General features: G+C 33.9%; 1 protein-coding gene across 1 annotated transcript in view; it reads right to left on the bottom strand.

Annotated features, from left to right (window-relative positions):
* LOC105831982 (lutropin-choriogonadotropic hormone receptor) overlaps positions 1–22,752 on the bottom strand; it is a 253,454-nt gene that overhangs the window by 80,121 nt on the left and 150,581 nt on the right. Inside the window, 1 exon segment of the mRNA XM_036290661.1 lies at positions 9,656–9,835. Coding sequence (XP_036146554.1) covers positions 9,656–9,835 — 180 coding nt within the window.

Raw genomic sequence — 22,752 nt, 5'->3', positions numbered from 1 at the left:
AAGTTAGATAGACGTCCATTAGGTATCCATTAAACTTCCATAACTGTATGGAACATTTATTTTTATGGTAGAAGTTAACCCAGACAACACGCTTGTCAGAATGAAAACTTTAAGAGAACTTTTTAAAGAAAACATTTAGATATCTTGGAAATGATGTCCAAATGGTAACATTTATCAGAGACGTCTACTAAGAAAGGTCTTTGAGATATCTCATGGAAGAGTTTCATTTAAGTTTCTTGAAAATGTTATCCTTATGATATCACAGCTAAATGATATCAGCTTAATGTCTCATAAAAGATATCACAATGCTGTCCGATTTTTTAGCCGTCTATGCGCGTTGTAGTTGACTCAGAAATCAGACAACACTATAACATCCTGAATGAGAGATCCATTTGATATTAAAAAAAAAATTATCATAAAGATAATGTTTTCAAAAATAACAATTTGTCTACAATAATTACTGCGCACAAAAAAATGCACAAAATCTAAATTTATCATGTACTGAATACAAAAACAGAATAATAAGTGTACTATTCAATTTTTCTTAGAATATATGTGATCTATATAGTTAAAATTATCTAATTAACCATTTGAACGCTTTAAAGTATTAATGCTAAATAGATCGCAATTTTCATCAAATTAATTATTAAGGTTAGGGAAAAAAATAAATTTAACAATGAAATTAAAAATAAATTAATTAATGCTATTTATTTTTAATATGTTTTGCAAAATTTAATTGCTTTTATAAAAAATAATATAATTGCGTCAGTTTATAACATATATGTATATGTAGACAATAACAAGTACCCATATCGATGAGTCAAATTGGCATAGCGGATAGAGTACAAGGTTCGTAATCCTAAGGTCCCGGGTTCAAAACCAGAGGCAAGTAAGAATAAAATAAAATAATATAATTTAAATTTAATTAATTAATAAAAATTTGTCCTAAATTTAGTATGTACTGTTGATAAAAATAATTTAAAAAAAATAAAATTTTTATTTTAAATTTTTATTTTGTCAATCATCTATCGAGGCTCCATGAAGCTTCTACTAATGATCCACGAAACGTCCGTCAGTCATCCATCGAGGCTCCGTGAAGCCTCTATTAATGATCCACACAACGTCTAATAGACCTCTTTGATGACCTCTAATGAAGGTCTAATGGACGTCCACATGCGGAACTGTGGATTTCTAATGGCTCTATATTGGACGTCTAATGAACGTCCACTGGAAGTTTATACTTCCATGGCAGATGTCCATTAGACGTCTACTGGAGGTTTTATTTCTATGTGGGTTGATGCTCATGAATACATATATATTTGTTATAGATCAGTTTAATAGATGTTAGAAACATGAAACTTGTAGTTAACTAATATTTTTATAAATAAATATAAATTTACAGTTTTTTTCCTGATTTTTACGTATGCGAAATAACATGTGGAATAACTTATAAAAATTTTTGCTCTGTTCTTTTAATAAAGCTAAATTATACTTTAGACAGCACGCAATATTTATAAAATATATATAAAATATCAATTAACTGACGTTATTAATTAGTCAAGCATATGACGTCGGAAATACGTTGTAGGATGGATAAATGACTGACGTAATTAATAGGTCAAAAAATGACGTTACTATTACGTCTTAATTTGGTAACATGACGTCCGCGACCTTAAATGACGAATTATTGACGTCCAGTGGACGTCACCTTGCTGCCTGGGCCGGGGAAAATTCAATACGTATGACAAGTCTAAACTTCAGTGAATGAATAACGTAAAACATTTATTCTCTTTTTCTATTGTATCTAACTTATTTATTCTCAAAGGTTTTGTGAAATGGCTTTCTCTTACGTTTCTTCCCTTTCACAGAGATTACATCTCGTTTGAGCGTCCAGCAGAAATGAGCCATCACGTTCACATCCCACTTGCTTTGATACCGATGCTCCATCTTCTTGATGTCCTGATGAAATCTTTCTTCCTGTTCTTCACAATATAATTAAAATTATATACTATAATTAAAATAATATTAGATTTTCTGGGAAGTAGTCGATATGAGAATCCAAGAAATGCAACAACTTAAGATTCGTTAAGCAACCTAGTTCTGCATCATTTCCGCCATCCTTTGTCTGTAATCTTGACATTTGTGGAATTCTAAAAAATTTTTTGTGACATCTTTGAAACTCAGCCATGGTGCTCTTTTGTCTTCATTCATTTTGGTGACAAAATTATTAACATTTTACGTATTCGAAGTCCATCGAAAATTTCTTCTCGCAATTTTGCATCAAAGATGTTGGAAAATTTTTCTTGTAAATATTGGTAGCATTCACATTTTTTATTCAGAGCTTTTACCCATTGTTTCATGAGTTTTAATTTGATATGAAGAGGTGGAAGAAGAACTTTTGAAGGCTCAACTAACGGTTTATTTATGATGTTTTTAGACCCAGGTTGCAAAGACGTTCTTGTTGGCCATTCTTTTCTTATGTAATGGTTCGTTCGATCTCTACTATCCCATTCACATAAGAAGCAAGGATTTTTTGTGTAATCTGATTGTTGAACCAATAGCATGATGAGAATTTTTAGACCTCCACAAATTTGCCTCTATGTTCTCTGTATTTAATTTTTTCAAGAACTGTTTTCAGGTTTGTGTACTCTTCTTTTATTACTACCGAGTGCGCTACTGGAATGAAGGCATATACATTTGAAATTGTGCAGCAACACTGCTTTCAAACTTCTCTTAGAAAAATCGATGAATACTTTCCACTGATCAGACTTGTAACATTCAGGTTTCAGTTTGTTTATTAATCCAAACCTTCGAGAATAAACGAGATATAATCGAAAAAGGGAGTGAATTTTCTACGCTATTTATTTACAGAAGCTCATATTTGTACGTATTGAATTTTCCCCGGATAATGTGGTTACGCAAGCCTGCATACTCTGGATTATACATTTGTGACACAAACTGCTTTTACAAGGTGTTTTTTTGAAGTTAGAAAAAAATAAGCCAATTCAGCAATTCTGACCTTAAATTTGGATTCAGCGGGTCAAAATACATAAAAATAGTCTAGTCTGGTCCACTGCCTTTACAGTAAAGACACTCTAATTTTGAGAATTTACACTCAAAATTGAGTGTTTATACTCGAACATTGAGTGTATACATCCAATGATTGAGTATTCATATTAAAGTTTGGATTTAAATACTGAATGTTTAAAAGTATACTCTCAACATTTGGATATGACACTCAAGAAATGAATGTATATTTCCAACATAAAGTGTGAACACTGAAACGTTGGGGATGTATACTCAACGTCTATCGGTTGAAGGTATACACTTAATATTGAGTGTGCACTCTCAAACATTGAATATGAAAATATTAAATAAAAACAAAAGCAAAAAAAGCAAATTCAACCGAGATTAAAATTAATCTGCATTGATAGAAATGGACATAAAACAAATATCTAAAATAAACATTCAACTAGAGTGTTCAGCTGGCTTTGAGTATTAATTTGAGTATTACTTTCAACTTGGATGTTTGCCATCTAATTGAATGTTCATTTCAGTGTTATTCTTAAATTTAAAATTAACATTGAAATTAACACTCAATTACCCAACTAGCCAGGCCTGTTAAAATCACATATCGTAAAAGCTTTAAAGCAAGGATTGTTTCAATTTTGACAATAATTTTATGACAAGTAATTATCTGTTTCTTTATCTTCTAAAAGTTTCGAGCAAATTTACGGCAAAAGTTTTCATCACACGATGCTGTAAATAACAGAGAAAGACTTGTACATAAATATTACGTAGAGAAATTACAAGGTTTGCTCCGACATGATAAAATGTAAAATTTAAGCAAATAACAGAGCAAACCTTGCCACACGACATAACAATAAATTTATGGCAGGGACAGGAAATCTTGTTAAGCATGGAATAACGGCAAATTAGTAGCAAGCACAAAATAAAACTTGCCGAGCACACTTGCAACAAAATTGCGACAAAGTGTGTCCGTAAACAGCTTAGTTTTTGCTGGCAAGGCTTGTCGCAAATAGTATGACGCACATTTTATGCAAATAACAGGGTTGCATTATCGGGTTTTAAACTTTATTTCTGGATGACTTTACTATCTATCTCGAGATGGCGCATTTTTCGTGAAAAAGATTTACCTACTGGATTAATAAAAGGAGTTCGTCGAGAACAGAGAACCAAGTACGATTGCACCATTCACATATGATATTGGACTAATCAGTCCAATATATCATTTTTGTTGATCTTAATTTCGACAAGATTTGTCCTGTTCTTGCCACAAATTTGTTATCATATTGTGCATGGCACGGTTTGCCTTGTTTTTGCCACAAATTTGCTATCATATTGTGTACAGTAAGGTTTGCCTTGTTCTTGCTGCAAATTTGTTGTTATGCTTGTTATTAGCAAGTTTTACCCTGTTATTTGCATAAAATATGCGTCATACTATTTACAACAAGCCTTGTCAGCAAAAGCTAAGCTTAATGCGGATACACTTTGTCGTAATTTTGCTGCAAAGATTTGCTCGAGTTTGCGGCGAACTTCGCTCAAAGTTTGCGTCATTTCCCAGATAGCCAAATGCAGCGAGTTTGCTGTCAAATCGCCAACAATCGTTGAAGCAACTAATTTTGACAAACTTAGAACAAGGTGCGTCAGCATTATGTCTGTCAAACTGAACTCATGTGAATTCTAATTCTAACAACGACAGATTGATTGTAACATATCAGCATCAATTTGCTACTTACAAAAAAGTGATTTATAACAGCAACTTGACGAACTCGTGTTGTCAGTTTGTCATCCATGATTAACAGCATATTGACAGTAAATTGACGGCAACTTGTTGTCATCGATATGCCATCCGTAACTAACAGCATGTTAATAGCAACATGATGGCAACATATGTTAAATAATGAATGCTCATATGCTGACAATATAGTCACATTTGGCATACTAAATTGAGTGTTTACCCCTTGTCCCAAATTATACTCAACTTGAGTATTTTTTTAAGTGTTATTTTTAGTGTTTTTTTCGTAAGGGCTCAATAAAAATTTTTTTAGTGTTGATCTACCTTTACGGAAAAAACATAAATAACACTTAAAAAAATACTCAAGTATGATTAGATATAATTGGGACTTGAATATAATTTGGGACAAGGAGTAAACACTCAACTTGAGTGTTCGCTCTTTAATTTATTTTTAATTAGAGTGTTATTACTCTCAACTTGAATGTTCACCATCTAATTGAGTGTTAATTTCAATGTTAATCCTAAATTTAAGAATAACACTGAAATTAACACTCAATTAGATGGCAAACATCCAAGATGAAAGTAATACTCAAATTAATACTCAAAGCCAGCTGAACACTCTATAGTTGAATGTTTATTTTAGATATTCGTTTTGTGTCCATTTCTACCAATGCAGATTAATTTTAATCTCGGTTGAACTTGCTTTTCTTGCTTTTGTTTTTATTTAACATTTTCTAATCCAATTTTGATTGTTTGAGAGTGCACACTCAATATTAAGTGTATACCTTCAACCGATAGATGTTGAGTGTACGTTTCAGTGTTCACACTTTATATTGGAAGTATACTCATTTATTGAGTGTCATATCCAAATGTTGAGAGTATACTTTCAAATATTCAATATTTAAATCCAAACTTTGATATGAACACTCAATCATTGGGTGTACACACTCAATGTTCGAGTATAAACACTCAATCTTTAGTGTAAATACTCAAGATTTGAGCGTATACACCTAAATTTGGGAGTAAACTCCAAAAATCGAGTATTAACACTCAATTTTGAGTGTAAACTATCAAAATTAGAGTGTTTTTTCCATAAGGGAGGTTAGAAAAAAATGAACCAATTCAGCAATTCTGACCTTGGATTTAGATTCAGCGAGTCAAAAAATATATAGGAATACACTATTCTAGTCCGCTGAACCAACATTAAAAAAAAAATTTTTTTTTGAGGTTAGGAAATGTAAACTAACTTTACAATTCTGACCTTGGATTTGGATTCAACGGGTCAAAATACATACGAATTGACTAGTCTGGTCCGCCGAACCAACATTAAAAGAAAATTTTTTTTGAGGTTGGGAAATATGAGTTAACTTTGCAATTATGACCTTGGATTCGGATTCAGCTCAAAATTCATAAGGATTGATTAGTCTGGTCCGCCAGACCAATCACTTTTTTTGTGTGCCTGTGTTATTAATCAATGAAACTTTTTACAAAATCCATTGAAATATCGTCAGGAACTATAAAAATTCTTTGAGAACTATATGAAAATCCCTATAAACGCATAATATTATATAGAATATTAAAAATTTAATATTAAGTGATATTCTGAGAATATACTTTAAATATTATTTAATATTAAATAATATTATGCGCTTATAGGGATAGAACAGAAATTTAGTTTTTTGAAACTTGAAACCATGGAATTTTAGCACCTGATATTTTTAAATTATTTTTATTTTAATTAATTCGGTAGAACTATTGATATAAACTATCAAGAACTGTAGAACTACTGTAAAAGAAGCTAGAACTTCTAAGAAATAATTGATTTTTATTCGGTGCGCTGCGTGAACTTAGCGCTCTATATTTTTAAATTTAATTCTTTTATATTTAGTCAACGGAACTCTTGAAAATTTTTATAGAGGACTCTGAAACTATTCGAATGGATACTAGAACTATAAAGAAACTTTTGGATTTTTATGATGCGCCAAGTTCATAGGAGTGCTCCCTAGTTAGAAACGGCTACTTATACCTGCTGATACATTTTTTGATTTTTCATTTATATTATTTGGATAAAACAATTTTATGATATCATTACTTTTTAAAGAGTATTAAAAATATTACTATTTGGGTTTTTGGTACAATTTTTATATTGAGGAGCATATACAGTTGGCGCCTTTTTAAAACTCTTTTAACCCTAAGCTGTCACACCGGGTCACTTTAATCCAGACTAATGACTTATTAATAAGATATCTTTGGGCGCACTTGGAAATGTAAACTTGTGATGCTATTTAAAATCAATTTCTGATATCTACTATAGATAAAGACGTTAGCCCAATGGAGAGAAGTGTCAGTGTCTTTTCGACAGCCGTTGAAATAAAGTGTTGGGTCACTATGACACAGATGTGACAATGGCGTCGACCGATATTTCATAAAAAATTGATTTTTTCTATAAAAATTTATTAATTTTTTGAATAAAAGATGCTCTTCTGCAATATGTATAATAAATACATTTTTTTAAAGGATTTATTTATGAACTAATTTTTTTATTAAAGTAACATATTTTTTCAAGAGTATATTCCTAAATATTTAGCTTAAAATATAACAAATTAAAGAAGTTATAATTTTTCAAGCAAAATGTAATTTAAAAAAAATTTGTTGTTTTAATAATTTTTTTCTTCAACAATAATTAAAATATTAATTTTTTTTAATTAGAATATATTTTTCTATGTTTAACTTTATTTCAGAATTTTTTCAGAAATTTTGGACATTTAGTTTTTAGCTCATCGAAAATTGCGTTGAATCAAGGTGACTCACAAGGAAACCTCGCGAACTCGAAAATTCTGATTTTAATGAAACTTGGCATAAATGTAGAAGGGGTAAATACATGAATTTAGAAATTTTTTGTAGCTGCCCAAAAACGGTTTAAAGGGGTGAAACTACCCTTCAAAGATTGAGACATTTTTCATTTTCTCGATATATCGTAAACTAAACAAAATATTAAAAAATGTTTTGTACAAAAGTTTTACAATAAAAGTACTTCTATTTAACTACAGTAATTAAATTTTAAAAAAATTTTTTAAACAATTTTTTTTTAATTTTTGAAAAAAAATTTTTTTTTTTATAATTTTATTAATGTAGTTAGATAGAAATATTGTTACCATAAAACTTTTGTATAAAACATTTTTTGATATCTCCAATACTTTTCGAGATATATCGGAAAAAGCAAAAATCTGCTCTACACTATGGCACTGAAAAAAGCATGAGAGAATGCGATAGCACCGCGACGGAGAGCGTTAAAAAATATTTTAAAGCAATTTTTTATTAAGGTTTATTTATGATATTGAATATAATATGAGATACTAAAAATATAATAAAATAAAAATATTTTGTATAATATAATAATTTGCATTTTCATTACCCTGATTCAAAGTATATTGTTGTTCAATGTATAATGCCACACTAAAATATGTTAATTTTGTATCTAGACATAGATATATTTCGATAACATCCACATACATGGATTTATCAATATAAGAAAAAGATTTTGGACGCAATACTTTCACAAGATCGACAGAGAGCGAAATAATGCCTTAATTGACAAGTCATATGGCCGATTTGGATTGGCAGATGTCGTCGATCTGCGTCGACTCTTTGGTATGTCACCGCTAATGGATCCGGACCAAGAAATCTGGATATAAATATTTTATATTTTATTATATTATTATATTACTATATTATATTAATATTACTTACTCTTTCTCTCTCACTCACATCAGCATGCATTCACGTGCGACATTATTATTACATATTATCATATTATACAAAATATTATTTTATATTATTTTATTTTATTATATTTTTAGTACTCATATTATATTCAATATCATAGATAAATCTTAATAAAAAATTTCTTTAAAATATTTTTTAACGGTCTCCGTCGCGATGCTATCGCATTCTCTCAAGCTTTTTTCAGTGCATAGTGTAGAGCAGATTTTTACTTTTTCCGATACATCTCGAAAAGTGTTGGAGATATCAAAAAATGTTTTATACAAAAGTTTTATGGTAACAATATCTCTAACTACATTAATAATAAAATTTTGAAAAAAAAATTTTGTTTTAAATTAAAAAAAATGGTTAAAAAATTTTTTTTTTAAATTTAATTACTGTAGTTAGATAAAAGTACTTTTATTGTAAAACTTTTGTCTAAAACGTTTTTTAATATTTTGTTTAGTTTACGAGATATATCAAGAAAACGAAAAATGTCTCAATCTTTGAAGGGCGGTTTCACCCTTTTAAACCGTTTTTGGGCAGCTACGAAAAATTTCTAAATTCATGTATTTACCCCTTCTACATTTATGCCAAGTTTCATTAAAATCTAAATTTTCGAGTTCGCGAGGTCCCTTGTCAGTGTAACAGATTCGTTCGAAAAAAGATGTGTAACAGCTTAAAGTTAAGAAATTAATTTTATTTAGATATAAAATTACAATAAATAAAGCAAAAGAAAATATAATTGATTTGAAATTGAATCATTAATAATTCAAAATTCTCTAACTATTCAAAATAATCAATGATTTAATTTTAATTGATCATTCATTTCGATTGCTACATTTATAAATTTTATATAAATATATCCACTAATTTAAACATTAATCGAATCAAATCTGATTTAATTAAGTAAATAGTTCCATTCGAATTATTCGTATTGTTTTAAACGATATTTCGAAATTTTAATTTAGTTTAGAGCCTTTAAAGAATATCTTTTCGCAATTTTTTGGAAAAAATGCGAGATATCTCAAGATGTAACAAAATATCTTTTAGAAATCTAAAAATATCTTTTTTCTATCTGAGATAGTCATTGTGCATTAGATGTATTCTAACATTTAAACATTGTTGACATACCGGGTTGTGGCAGGCATTGGATACGAGAGGATGCAGTCCCAATCATCGATGTTGTTCGACTATTTAAATTTTCAAAATAATCTTCTACGTAGGACGGCAAATTTCCAGGATAGGTAAAATCTGAACCAAAGTTAGCCCAAAGTTCATTTATCTGCGATCCAAATTTATTAGTCAAGTTATCTAAAAAAACATATTATCATTTCAGTGCCACAAATATCAACAATCAAGTACGATACAATAATACAAATGATGGACGAAGATATTTGGGAAATGCTAAAGTACTCGTCAAATTTGATCGGGTCGATAATGTAATTATTAAAAAATATCTTTGAATTGGCTTTACAGAATTTCAAATTTTTGACACAGTCAAAGTATACACAAAAATGATGACAGCAAAGAACAAAGGAGGGTACGCAAAAACGAAGGTTTGGCAACAGTCGAAGGATTGAATAAATTTAACATTTTCCTATGTATTTTGATCTGTAGAATCCAAAAATGGTCATAAAATTCACACCAGAAGCGGAGCAATCCTTCCATTTTAATATACTTTAGTACAAAGACAGTCGGTTTACGCGTTTTTGGGTTTTATTAGGAGAATCAATTAGTATGAATAATTTTTGTACAAGCAAACAAGCTTTAATAACAATCGAAACACACATATAGGTTTACGCTTTTACATATAGGTATATATTGTACATGTCTTTTTATATCACTTTATGTACATCGTATTTCTCTTTTTTTTTTGTTTGAAAATATTTGTGTTTCTTTATTATCTATTTATTATTTATTTCTCAATTATTAAGCTTTACAGTAAGCCTTAATCGGCTGGATCTGCCTGTGATCTTCCCTTAACCGGCTGGATCTTCCCTTATCTTGCCTTAGTCGGCTGGATCTACTTACAATTTTGTAATTAGAGCTTGTTTGCTTGTGCAAAGGTTATTCAGAATGATTAATTCTCTTAATAAGACTCAGAAACGCGTAAACCGGTAATACTGCCTTTGTATTAAAGGTATGTTAAAATACAAAGGTTTCCCCTCTTTCGGCGCAAATTTTATGGCCATTTTCGAATTCTACGGATCGAAATACATAGAAAAATGTTTTTACTCGATCCTTCGACGATTGCCAAACCCCGTTTTTGGACACTTAAATTTTTATGTTAATAACAAAAAGTATTTTTTAATTTTTATGTGTTAAAATTTGTTTGTTACTAACATGAAATTTCCCTTTGCTCCTGTGAGCGTGTTGTTCGCTCGCAGTTAAGTTGTGCGCAGAGGAATATGGTGCGTGAAGAGAAGTACGCTGGTTTCCCTTAAATAAATAGTTTATTTTTCTATGTACATTTACAGAGTCTTATGTTTGCAATTCTATTGGTTGGCCCTGACAAGGGCCGTTTGTGTATATGGGATCTCAAGCCTGCCGCGGCCTCCAAGCTAAAGGCGGATGAGCTTTTGTCACCCGTACTCCACTCAAGTTATTGTTTTTGTCCAGGGATAGTGTGGACGTTATTTCCGGAACCTGGTTGTCTGCGGCTTTTCTTCTCTTGGAAGAGCGTCTTTCCTTCCGCTTGGCGGCGCGTTTCTCCCTGCGAGGGCGTCCTGCCGGCTCGTCGCGGGATTGACTGCCTCCTGTTGGCGTCCTGGTCTCTTCAGTGCTGATGCCTTCGTGCTGAGTACCGTGGTCCCTAGTTGCCGGTAGGGGCGATGGTCTGTGTTGCCCGGCTCTCCCAGGTCGTGTCCTCCTCCGTCTGGGTACCTCTAGTGGTGGTCTCCCTCGCCAGGCTCTCCAATAGGTCTGGTAATAGGTACCGGGGCGAGGTGTAGCGCCAAATCCGCGGATCGTCGGCGGCCAATAGTACCCTCGGAGGTCTCGTCCTTCTCAGTGGTGAGATCACCGCGGTTGCGGGGTTCCACGGCTGCTCCTTAGTGGCCAGCGTGCTCGCTAGTTTTATATACGAGAGACGGCTAATGTCTTCGTATAAGAAAAAGAAGACTCGAGTGCGAGTACGCAAAGAGTGGTTCGTCCGTCTTCTCGTGCTCCTTATAAGGCCTCGAAGTCGTCATCTTACTCCTGAGATAAGATGGCCTCTGGTGGCGTCCGCGCGCACTTCTCTTTCCTTACAGTCGAAATTCTTATAGTGTTCGGCGGTTTGCGCAGTTGCTAGGCGCTCGCTCTTCTTACTGTGTCAGCCGGGTTGCGCGGCTGTTAGGCGTTTTTGGAAATTCTTATAGTGTCGACCGGGTTGCGCGGCTGTTAGGCGCTTGGTGTGGTGACTAACAGTTTGTGTCGCCACAGCTCCCTTTATTTTTGTGCTAATTTTAATTGTACAAAAAAATTTTTAATTCTATAAAGCCACCCAAGCAACACATATTAGTCAAGATGACGTCAAACTGATATCAACTTGAGGTCAAATAAAACGAAGTTATTTTGATGACAATCAGTCCCTCAATATTGATCAATTTTTGATGTCATTTGGATATTAAAATGACATCACATTGACCATTTTATTAAAATTTACCCATAAACTTTCATAGTTACGTAATTGTAGTTATAAGGAAAATTCCAATCACAATTTATAATAGAAATGCAATTGGGTAGTAACGGGTACAGACAGCGAAAAATTGTTTATAACATTACTACAGCAAAATAAAAAATATTTTTGACAATGTAATTGTCATGATTTCCATGTAATTTTTCCTGTGCAATCGAATGGCTATTAAATCGCTATTAGATTTTTTCAAAAAGTTGATTTTCGTAATTTGCTCAAACAAATTTTGTTATAAACAAATTAAAACAATTTTTTTACGCCTAAAATGTTCTTTTGGCCTAAAGTGAAGGTTCCAATAATTACTTTTTCGATTCTTCCGTTGGTCTAGCCATGATTAATGGGTTAATCAGTCACTATGTCATAAATACTGACACAGTGAGAAATGATGTCGAATCGACATCGACGTCTTTTTAATCATTATTTCTCACTCGGGTGGGGACAGCCGCTGCGCGAGTAGGCATAGTGCTTTCAATAATGCATTATTTCCAATACATGAAAAATAATTGTACTAAAATTTGTAACAAAAAATTAAATGAGTTATGTAAATATAACTCGAACATGACCAGGAAACTGACTGCGTAACTTTATTATCTGTGAATTAATGAATATTAACTTTTAATTAATATTTATTAAATTTATAATTAATATATAATTAATAAATTAGGTGTACAAGTTCATATTTATTGTAAATTAATATAAATATTAATTTCTTATTTATTAATAAATATTAATTTAAAAGCATGTTAATTGTCGTTACATACTACACTTGTTTAAATATTAGTGTAAAGCGTTGACATTTATAGTAAATTATAAAAACCCTAATGCGCCACAGTAATAATATTATGAATTAAATTGTGTGTGTGTGATAAGTTTAATAAATATTTTTAATAATTTTTTTAACATTATATAACAACTTAATTGGCAACATTTTTTGTAAAACTTATACTTTTTCAGATATTTTGGAAAACCGACCTACGTATAGAAATAAAAAGATAAAGTTAAATTAACCAAGTTAAAACGATTTTATGTTATAATATCGTTTATATATATATATATTTTTTTTTTAATTATTTTATATATTATTTTTTATATTATATATATATATATATATATATATATATATATATATATATATATTTACAGATATCACTTTCTCTACACAAATTTATGCAAATAATGTATCCATATACCAGATATAATGAAAGTTAATAAAAAAACATGAGGTCAAAATATAATCAAGTTAAAGTCATTTTAAATTAATGACGAATTTCGAGTCAATTTGATGTTTTTTTGACATCAAATTGACTAATATGTGTTGCTTGGGCTATTTCAAAGTTATTTTATAATAAAAAATTTGTTTTTAAAAATTAAAATAAATATTTTTTTGTCTATATCCCACATAGAAATGAAACCTCCAGTAGACGTCTATTGGATGTCTATCATGGAAGTTTAAAATTTCCGGTGGACGTCCATTGGACATCCAATACAGAGCCACTCTGTATTGGAAATCCATAGTTCCGCATTGCGTACGTCCATTGGACTTCCATTGGACGTCGTCAAGGATGTCTACTGGACGTTGTGTGGATCGTTGATGGAAGATTCGTGGAGCCTCGATGGATGTCTGACGGATGTTTCGTAGATCATTACGTATAAAAAAATATATTTTTAACAAAATGCAAAAGTACCTTTATTCAAGAATATTTTATACTTAAAATTAAGTATAAATATTTCTTGATTAAATGTATTATTATGTTTTTTATAACTATTTTTTTAAACATCATTTTTTAACATATTATGTTTTTTATAACTATTTTTTTAAACATATCATTTTTCTTAAATGAAAGTTTTTTATCAATCTTTTTTACAGACTGATATAGTTCACCAGTCTTCTATTATATGTCGATGGCAAAATCTTACTTCCTTCTGCGCTCTTGACGAACCCCTTTTATTCACCTAAAAAGTGCATTTTATTCACAAGAAACACACGCCACGTAGCGGCGGGTAAGTGAAGGTTTTACAGAGCTTCGGTGGATAATTGACGGACGTTTTGTGGAGCTTCGATTCCACGAAAGCGTCCGTCAAGATTCGTCAGTCGTCCATCAAGGCTCCGTGAAGTCTCTACTGATGATCCACAAAACGTCCATCAGTCGTCATCAAAGCTCCATGAACTCTCTACCAATGATCCATGAAACATCCATCAGTCGTCCATCGAGACTCCGTCAAACCTCTATTAATTATCCGCGTAACGTACATAATAGATATCTTTTAAGATGTTTGACAGAAATTTATTATAGAGGTAAGATAAATCATCTATCTGACTGTCACCATGGAAGTAAATATCCCATAGAGCTATGGAAGTTTAGTCGATCTCTAATGGACGTCCATCTAACTTCCATCATGGAAGTAAACATCCAAAGAAGCCATGGAAGGTGGCCAATTTACTGGATCTCTAATGGTCGTCCAACTGACTTTCACTATGGAAGAAAACATCCAATGCAGCCACGGAAGTTGACTAGATCTCCAATGGACGTCCATTTGACTTCCACCGTGGACATAGACGTCCCATGGATCTATGGAGATTTAGTGAACGTCCATTGGATGCCAATTTCTATGTAGACAACCTAATTTTCTTTAGTTCTGCATCATTTCCGCCATCTTTTGTCTGTAATCTTGACTTTTGTGGTTTTCTAGAAATTTTCTGTAACACCTTTGAAACTAAGTCATGTTGCTCTTTTGTCTTCATTTATTTTGGTGACAAAATTGTCGTCTCTCAACATTTTACGTATTTGAAGTCCATTAAAAATTCCTTCTCGCAACTTTGCATCAAAGATGTTGGAAAATTTTTCTTGTAAATACTGGTAGCATTCACATTTTTTATTCAGAGCTTTTACCCATTGTTTCATGAGTCCTAATTTAATATGAAGAGGTGGAAGAAGAACTTTTGAAGGCTCAACTAACGGTTTATTTATGATGTTTTTAGATCTATTGAATTTTCTCCAGATAATGTGGTTACGCAAGCCTGCATACTCTGGATTATACATTTGTGATCCAAACTGCTTTTACAAGGTTTTTTGGGGGATTAGGAAAAATGAGTCAATTCAGCAATTCTAACCTTAAATTTTGATTCAGCGGGTCAAAATACATAAGAATAGACTAGTCTGTTCCGCCGGACCAACATTAAAAAACAAATTTTTTTTTTAGATTAGGAAATACGAGCTAACTTTGCAATTCTGACCTTGGATTCAGCGGGTCAAAATTCATAAGGATTGATTAGTCTAGTCCGCCGGACTAACTACTTTTTTGTGTGCCTGTGTTATCGACCGTAATAAATTTGAAAGAATTTTTTTTTGGTTTTTTAATATGAACTCGGTCTTCACCTTTACATATTTGTGTGTACTTTAATTCTATAAAAAAAATTTTACATTCTATAAAGTCAATTAAGAATATAGTTAAAATTAAAAAATGTAGGTAAAACAGGCGATTTTAGAATCCCCTTAACAAGGTTTGTTAAAATTTTGTAAAAGAATTAATAATAAATTTTTAGAGTTTCTAAAAATTTTATTAAAAATACTAAATAATTCTAATAGTAGAATTAATTACAAATTGGAATTTTCTTCTTGGGTTTACACAATTGAAATTTGTTTACATGTTTAATCTTAAAAGATAAATGTTTTATCACCCAAATGAAATTCAAACTACGCTCTTGAAGTAGCTAGGTGGCGACTTTCGGGACCGGACTTGTATACCATAATTTATATATCATTACATACCGTTATATACCATAATTCAATTCGAATATTTGATAGTTAATTTGTATCAACCAAAGCGTGTAGTAGGTACTCGTATGTAAGAATTGCAGTACGAAAAAAAAAATTTGACGTCGGGTACAAAATCACCTCGGTTCTGCTTTTTAAGTAGGAAATTGTAAGATTACTAAATTTTGCTTTTTAAATAAAATCAAGTAAAATGTAGAAATTTGCTCATGCTTAAAGGTTAAGTAGAAAAAGTTTTGTTCGTACAATGTGTGACGTGACAACCGCGAGCTGTTGTCTGTCACAAAGGCCTTAATGGCCCTTACGCGTTTACACCACGCGAGTCCTGCATCCTCCCGCTCGGGAGCGGACGCGGAAGCGTAATATGTCGTGTGTATGTCATTCCGTGTGCTGTTATTTATTAACTGTTAGAATTCTTGCAAGCGTTGTCTCGTAAGCGCGGCAGAAGTCGGTGGCCAATGCGGATCTATTTTGTAACTTTTGACGTCTCGTCTCGACGGAGAACCTTCCCGGGAGTCGCAGAACGAGCTGACAGCGAGGGAATGACGGAGACCCCTTTCGAGCTGGGGCCCGCAGATTGTATCGTTCTTTACCTTGCTTGCAATCTCTCCGTGCATTGAAAGATTTGGTTACTGCTGCCAGCTTACGATTTCAGGTCTCTAGGATGACGCACAAGAAGGGTGTCCTGACGGCGCGGCTAGAGAGCAGATCCCACAAAAACGCCGGCAAATGCTATGTGGATCGACAGCATAATTACCGTCCCAAACGAGGCCGAAACAATTTCCCGGCCATGGAGGGCATATTCCGTTGAAAGACCAAGGATCGCTGTCGTAAAGGAAGCGCGAAAATTACGTGCGCAGGACTCCGATGAATCGATCACCGCGCCTTGGATCAATCAGTAAGTAGCGGCAAGCACGTTACGCGTTGCACGCAAGTCGAATTTGGAAAATCGTGGCCAATAAGGGCCCGGCTTATCAGAGGTAAGGTGAGGCACGTCGCCGAGCGGCCCCCGCAGAATTCAGGATCAATCACTCGAGCTGCGGAAGTTGTTGCGTGTGTACTGTGCGATCCGAATCCCGAGTTGATATCTATTGTGAGAGGACGCAGGAGCTGAGGACATCCCGACCCGAACGAGGTCAAGACGAAGGAGCCGGCTGAAACGAGAGTCACCATAAAATTGTAAAGCCACCGATTTCGCGATTGGGCGACTCGCGAGAGAGTCACGAATTTGCTACGATCTTTTCGTCATTAGAGTAGAGTCACGAATTTATTACGGTATCGTTGCCTCGCCCGATCGCGCCCGCCTGCGTGAATTCGCTACGTGCTGTTCTTTCTGCAAAATTACGTTGCGTGTGCGTCCCAATCCGCTGCCGAGTCATTGTGTCGTTAATCATATTGTAAATCGTCGCGCATTTGCAATTTTGCAAAATTTAATGGATTCTTATCGCATTTGTGTCGCGAATCTTTCTATTTTTGATGCGTTCAGTAGTTTGTTATGCTCGAAACAAAATGGATAAAATCGAATGTTGCAGTGATAAAATACTTCGTTATAAAAAGTTTAACGTCAACCAAAATAAAAAACGAGCTGGATTGGGAGACTCTTTACCATTGTTTTTAACAGTAAAAAAATGGACTGCTGAATTCAAACGTGGTCGTTCATCAATTTATGACGATGAAGTTCAGGTCGCCCACGCTACGACTGAGGAAATTATCACAAAAATTCACAATACCGTATTAAATGATCAACAAGTGTGCATAACTTGTTAATGTTGTAAACATCTCAGTAGACTGTGTTAATAACATTTTACACGAATATTTGCATATGAAAAAGTTTTCAGCGCAATGGGTGCTACATTTGTTAACAATTGATCAAAAACGCGTTCGAATAAACATTCCTCAGGAGTACTTGGACATGTTTAAATCCAATTCAACTGAGTTTCTGTAAAGTGTATCTCATTGAAAGTGAACTATGTTGAGAAATAAAAAATTTTTTTATTAAATCATTTTTTATTAAAGAATTACCCTCGTATTGCACGCATTTTGTTTACTGAAATTTAGTACAATTATTGCCAAATACTTAAAAAAATCAATGTTATATAAATTATTGCAAAGGAAAAAGAAAGAGGAATACTTCTTGTCGACAGTGGAATAAAAATTAACTAAGTCAATAATATAAGGTCGACTTTCTGGAAAATCTGTTTATTAAATATATTACAACGTTTCAACCATTGATTTTGGTCCTCTTTAAATAAAGGTACACTACTTGGTTACGACATAACAACTTTATACATTCGGGCCAAACGAAATATGAAGCACGTTATGTCCCAAGTCCAGGAATCATACATAGATATAAATTAAATAAATGAATAATAATCAAATAATAAAACAAATAAAGAAAAAAACAAAATTACATTACAGCATAAAATTGTTACAATTTTTGTAGAATTATTATTTAAGCATTTTTTAATAAAAATTTTACAAAAAATTGAAATAGCATAGGGTAGATATGGATATTACTGTGGATTTACAATACACATCGCGTTTGCAATAATAAAAGAAGCATATGAATCAATAGAATTCACACCAACTTTTTTGAGTTAAAAGTTTAAAGATAATTACATTAAAAATATATTAAATTCTACTTAATAACTTAATTTATATTTTAAAAAATATATATTAAAAAAAATAAATATAAAAATTTTTTGAGTTATTTACTGCGGATATATGTATATTACTGTGTGGCAAATACTGTGGGTTATTGGATTACTGCGCGGATATTACTGCGAATGAAAATAAATATCACAGTACCCACACAGCATTTAATATTGCTATATTAAAATACTATTATAATATTGCAGTAGTAATATTACAATACTTCAGCCTGTAATTTCGTGTAATACTTTTATGTAGTTCCTGTAATATAATTTTCTGTAATCCGCTGTAGTTCCTTTTCGTAAGAGTCCTTTGCAGGATAAGAGGAACGTAAAAAGTTAATTGCGCCATGGCGTAATTATCCGACAGCGGCTGCTTGGACGTATTTACAATTATATTGCTGTAAAATGCTTAATAAATCGAAAGATGTCTACGTCCTGTTTATCCCGCGATGCCTAGAAACGAATCATTGTCGAATAGTGTACGACTCAGAGAGAGGTTAAAGGCATTGTTTACTCACATTTTCGAATCGCCGAAGGTCTAACCAGTGTTCTGACTTGGGCTAAGTTGCGAACCGTATGTGTGACTTTACGCATGCGCGGTGATAAGGTTACAGTGATGTGCATACATATGTGGTTACGGACAGTTTCCTGTTTTCCTTTCTTTGTAACTTATTTAAACTTATTTTTTACATATGTGTGTATATACATTTTATATTAAAAAAAATATTTTAATATTTTTAATAGTTGGAAAATGGTGCCTGTTAGAAAATCATTTTACTATCTAGTATTAGCGCCGTCGCGTCAGGTGATAGCATCTATCGGGCTAGACTAGTGTCCCTTGAATATCGAGTTTGGCCAGTTCCTTTAAAATGGCGTCTTTGTGATGGGGATGATGTGTCATTTATGACTGTGAAGTTGTCATACGAATAAGAAAAATACACAAGATGCCTTCTTGCTGTGTATCAAAATGTTCTCACTCATGGAAAACTGGCAAATCAATGCATTGTCTACCAAGAAATGCTGACAGAAAGCAACAATGAATTGCAAATATAAACAGAAATTTAGATCTTTCAAAGATCTAAATATCTATATTTATATCTAAATATTTATTTAGATCTTTCTTTAACGTGTTCTATAAAATTGTGTCACAATTTATCATAAAAAATTATGAAACATTTTATTGTATATATATATATATAAATATATATATATAGAATGCGCATTTCATGTAAAAGAAATAAGTTAAAACAAAAAGATTATAATAGTAAGACTATGGCCATGCATTCTGTATTTAAATAAAATTTTATTATTAAATCATTCTTTTAAATAATTATTTTCACTTTTTATATATATATGCATATACATAAATATATATATATAAATACATACGTGCTTACTTAATACATGCTTATTTATTTTTAAATTTGTATACGATCTCTTTGCACTTGTGATTGGTTCCGCCATAATAAGGGATTGCAAGCTTGAACCAATAAAAACAGATACGATGCGTGGCCAGACTTTATATTCAAGGGACACTAGGCTAGACTAAAGGTGGAAGCGGACTTCCGGTTTAACGGGCGTAATATTCGGACACACGGCTGCATTTGGGCAATTTTCGCAAGTGTTAGCCATCTCATCGGGGCAATCCTTGTAAACTTACCGAGTATTTATTTACCACTGTGCCTACTGTGCCTACCGGAAGATCCTTTGGTGTACTTTTACGTAGGGCATGTGAAATATTCACCATGAAGGATCCTAACCCTGATTCTGCATGCCCGCCCATGGGCGAGCACGTGCTTTCGCCGAGCCTCGAGGAAATCAACGTGGACCTGCAAATGTTTTCGGTGGAGGAGTCCCGCCCGACGTTCCCATCAATCGCCATGTACATCGATACTACTAAGGATTTGAAACGGGGGCACCCGTCCACCGACGAGGAAATGAATCAGACATCCTCAAAGAAAATCCTTCAAGACTTATGGGAATGCAAGACCGCAAGAGAACGGAATCTGATCCCAAACCGAGCACGCCTAAGTCAACTAAGGTAAAGCAAATACTCGTCATTTCGCGGCTGGACAAGCCCGACGTGTGTTCGAGCTCCCCCGCCGTCAAAAATCTTAAGTCCGCCTCAGTCGGTGCGGAGGACGCCATTATCAAGTATGACGCGTTCTCAAAAGCCCCGTTCATTGTCCACTTCCGTCTAAGGGCCAACAACCAGACAGAACAAATGCCGCTACTGAAATTCTGTAAGAAACTCAATGCCGCCAACATCAAATTTTCCCATGTGGACAGGTACGTCTGCAACACTTGAAAGATTACTTTCTCCTCGAAATCGACGGCAAACAATTGGCCTTCAAAGACGGCCTTAACTAATAAACTGCTGTGCGAGGTAGGCCTCACGACCTTCATCTCAAAATATAAGATCAGTCGTAAAAGCGTCATCAGAGGCATTTCCGAGGACTTTCCGTTGGAAGAACTTAAGGCAGCTATCAAGGAAGAAAACTCGAATCTCCGTTTGGTTAACCTCTTCAGGCTAAAACGTTGCAATCAAATGACAAGAAAATTGGAGGACTTTCAGGCGGTTAGTTTGGAATTTAAAGGCGAGGTTTTCCCAGACAGGATTATTATGTTAAAGACAATAAATTTTGTATCACGATATATTCCCGCGGTACGCTTATGTTATAAATGCGGGCGCATCGGTCACATAAGCAAATACTGCGACAGGCCGGAGACTTGTCTCACTTGCGCGGGACCACACGTCTCGCCAAAAGAAGAGCCATGCCTTCTTCCAAAATCTTGCGTCAATTGTGGTGGCCCGCACGGAACTTTTGGCCGCACCTGCCCAAGTTATAAGAAACATGTGGAAATTTCACGAATAATGGCAACTGACAACCTGCCGTTCTTGGAGGCAAGAAGACTGGTTGAAGCAAGAAACGGATCGGCCACCGCCGATATCACCGGATCAATGAGGAATTTTCCCACTCTCCCTCCGAAGAATGGGACGACGGAGCGTTTGCAGCTGACGACAAGGGACTCGAAAGGCGCACATGCATTCAACGAGATACTGAAAGGAAGTTATACGAGCCCACACAAACTACTGCTTGAAAACCTTTTTGAACTAATATTGTCGGCTCCGGATGTGAAAATTTTGTGCAGTAGGATAAAAAAGACCATAGAGTTACGCACCTCCACAGGTTTACTTAGAAATAAGAATGTATGACAAATTTAACTTTAATTCGTTTAGTATAGTCCAATGGAACGCGAAATCTATTTCTTTTAAATTTAACGAAATTTCATACCACTGTAAGGATTTTAATATTGGCATTATTTCAGAGACATGGCTCACGCCAAGCAAACCGTTCAAACTCAGAGACTTTGACGTAGTGAGGAAGGATCGAACGGATAAAAAAGGCGGTAAAGTGATGATTCTAATTTATAACAAGATTAAATATAAAGTGATTCCTGATGTTTATGACTGCAGCGACAAAATAGAGGCGTGCGCGGTAGAAGTATATTCGGATGGCAACCTCATTACTTTGGTCTCGTGCTACCGCCCTCCAAATAGAAGACGTATTTCGTCAGACGAATGGCTCCACTTTTTTACACAATTTTCGGGTAAGGTATTTTTCGGTGGAGATTTTAACGCATATAACGAAGCATGGGGCTTGTTGACAACCAGCCTTGTAGGATCCAAATTGTGGGAGGCGATTTACGATTCAGACCTATCCATCTTGAATAATGGCTCGCCTACATTTCATAACGCAACTTTCCACTCCAACGTGGTCATAGATCTATCGATCATCAGTGATTCGCTCGTCCTACGTGCGGACTGGTGCGTCGGGGAGGACCCGTGGGGCACTTTCCCATCACAATTAGATTCCGCTCTACCCTGGATCCACGTGTCTCCTCCGTAAGAACCCTTCGCTTCGAGAACGGACTGGGGTCTCTTCCAGGCATTCCTGGACGAGAGCATAAGGATGGAGCTTGAGGTCCTCTATTCTACCTTTGTAACAATTTTAGAGCAAGCGTTGTCTTTAGCGACCCCCCGCTCTAGTCGCGGCCGGACGGTCGTCAATAATAGTGTGCCTAGGCCACCTTCCTGCCCTTGGTGGAGTGAAAAATGCAACA

The sequence above is a fragment of the Monomorium pharaonis genome, chromosome 8, assembly GCF_013373865.1.
Source record: "Monomorium pharaonis isolate MP-MQ-018 chromosome 8, ASM1337386v2, whole genome shotgun sequence".
In the NCBI taxonomy this organism is placed as follows: domain Eukaryota; kingdom Metazoa; phylum Arthropoda; class Insecta; order Hymenoptera; family Formicidae; genus Monomorium; species Monomorium pharaonis.
Note: the sequence above shows the minus strand (reverse complement) of the source record. Positions and strands in the feature narration are given on the sequence as shown.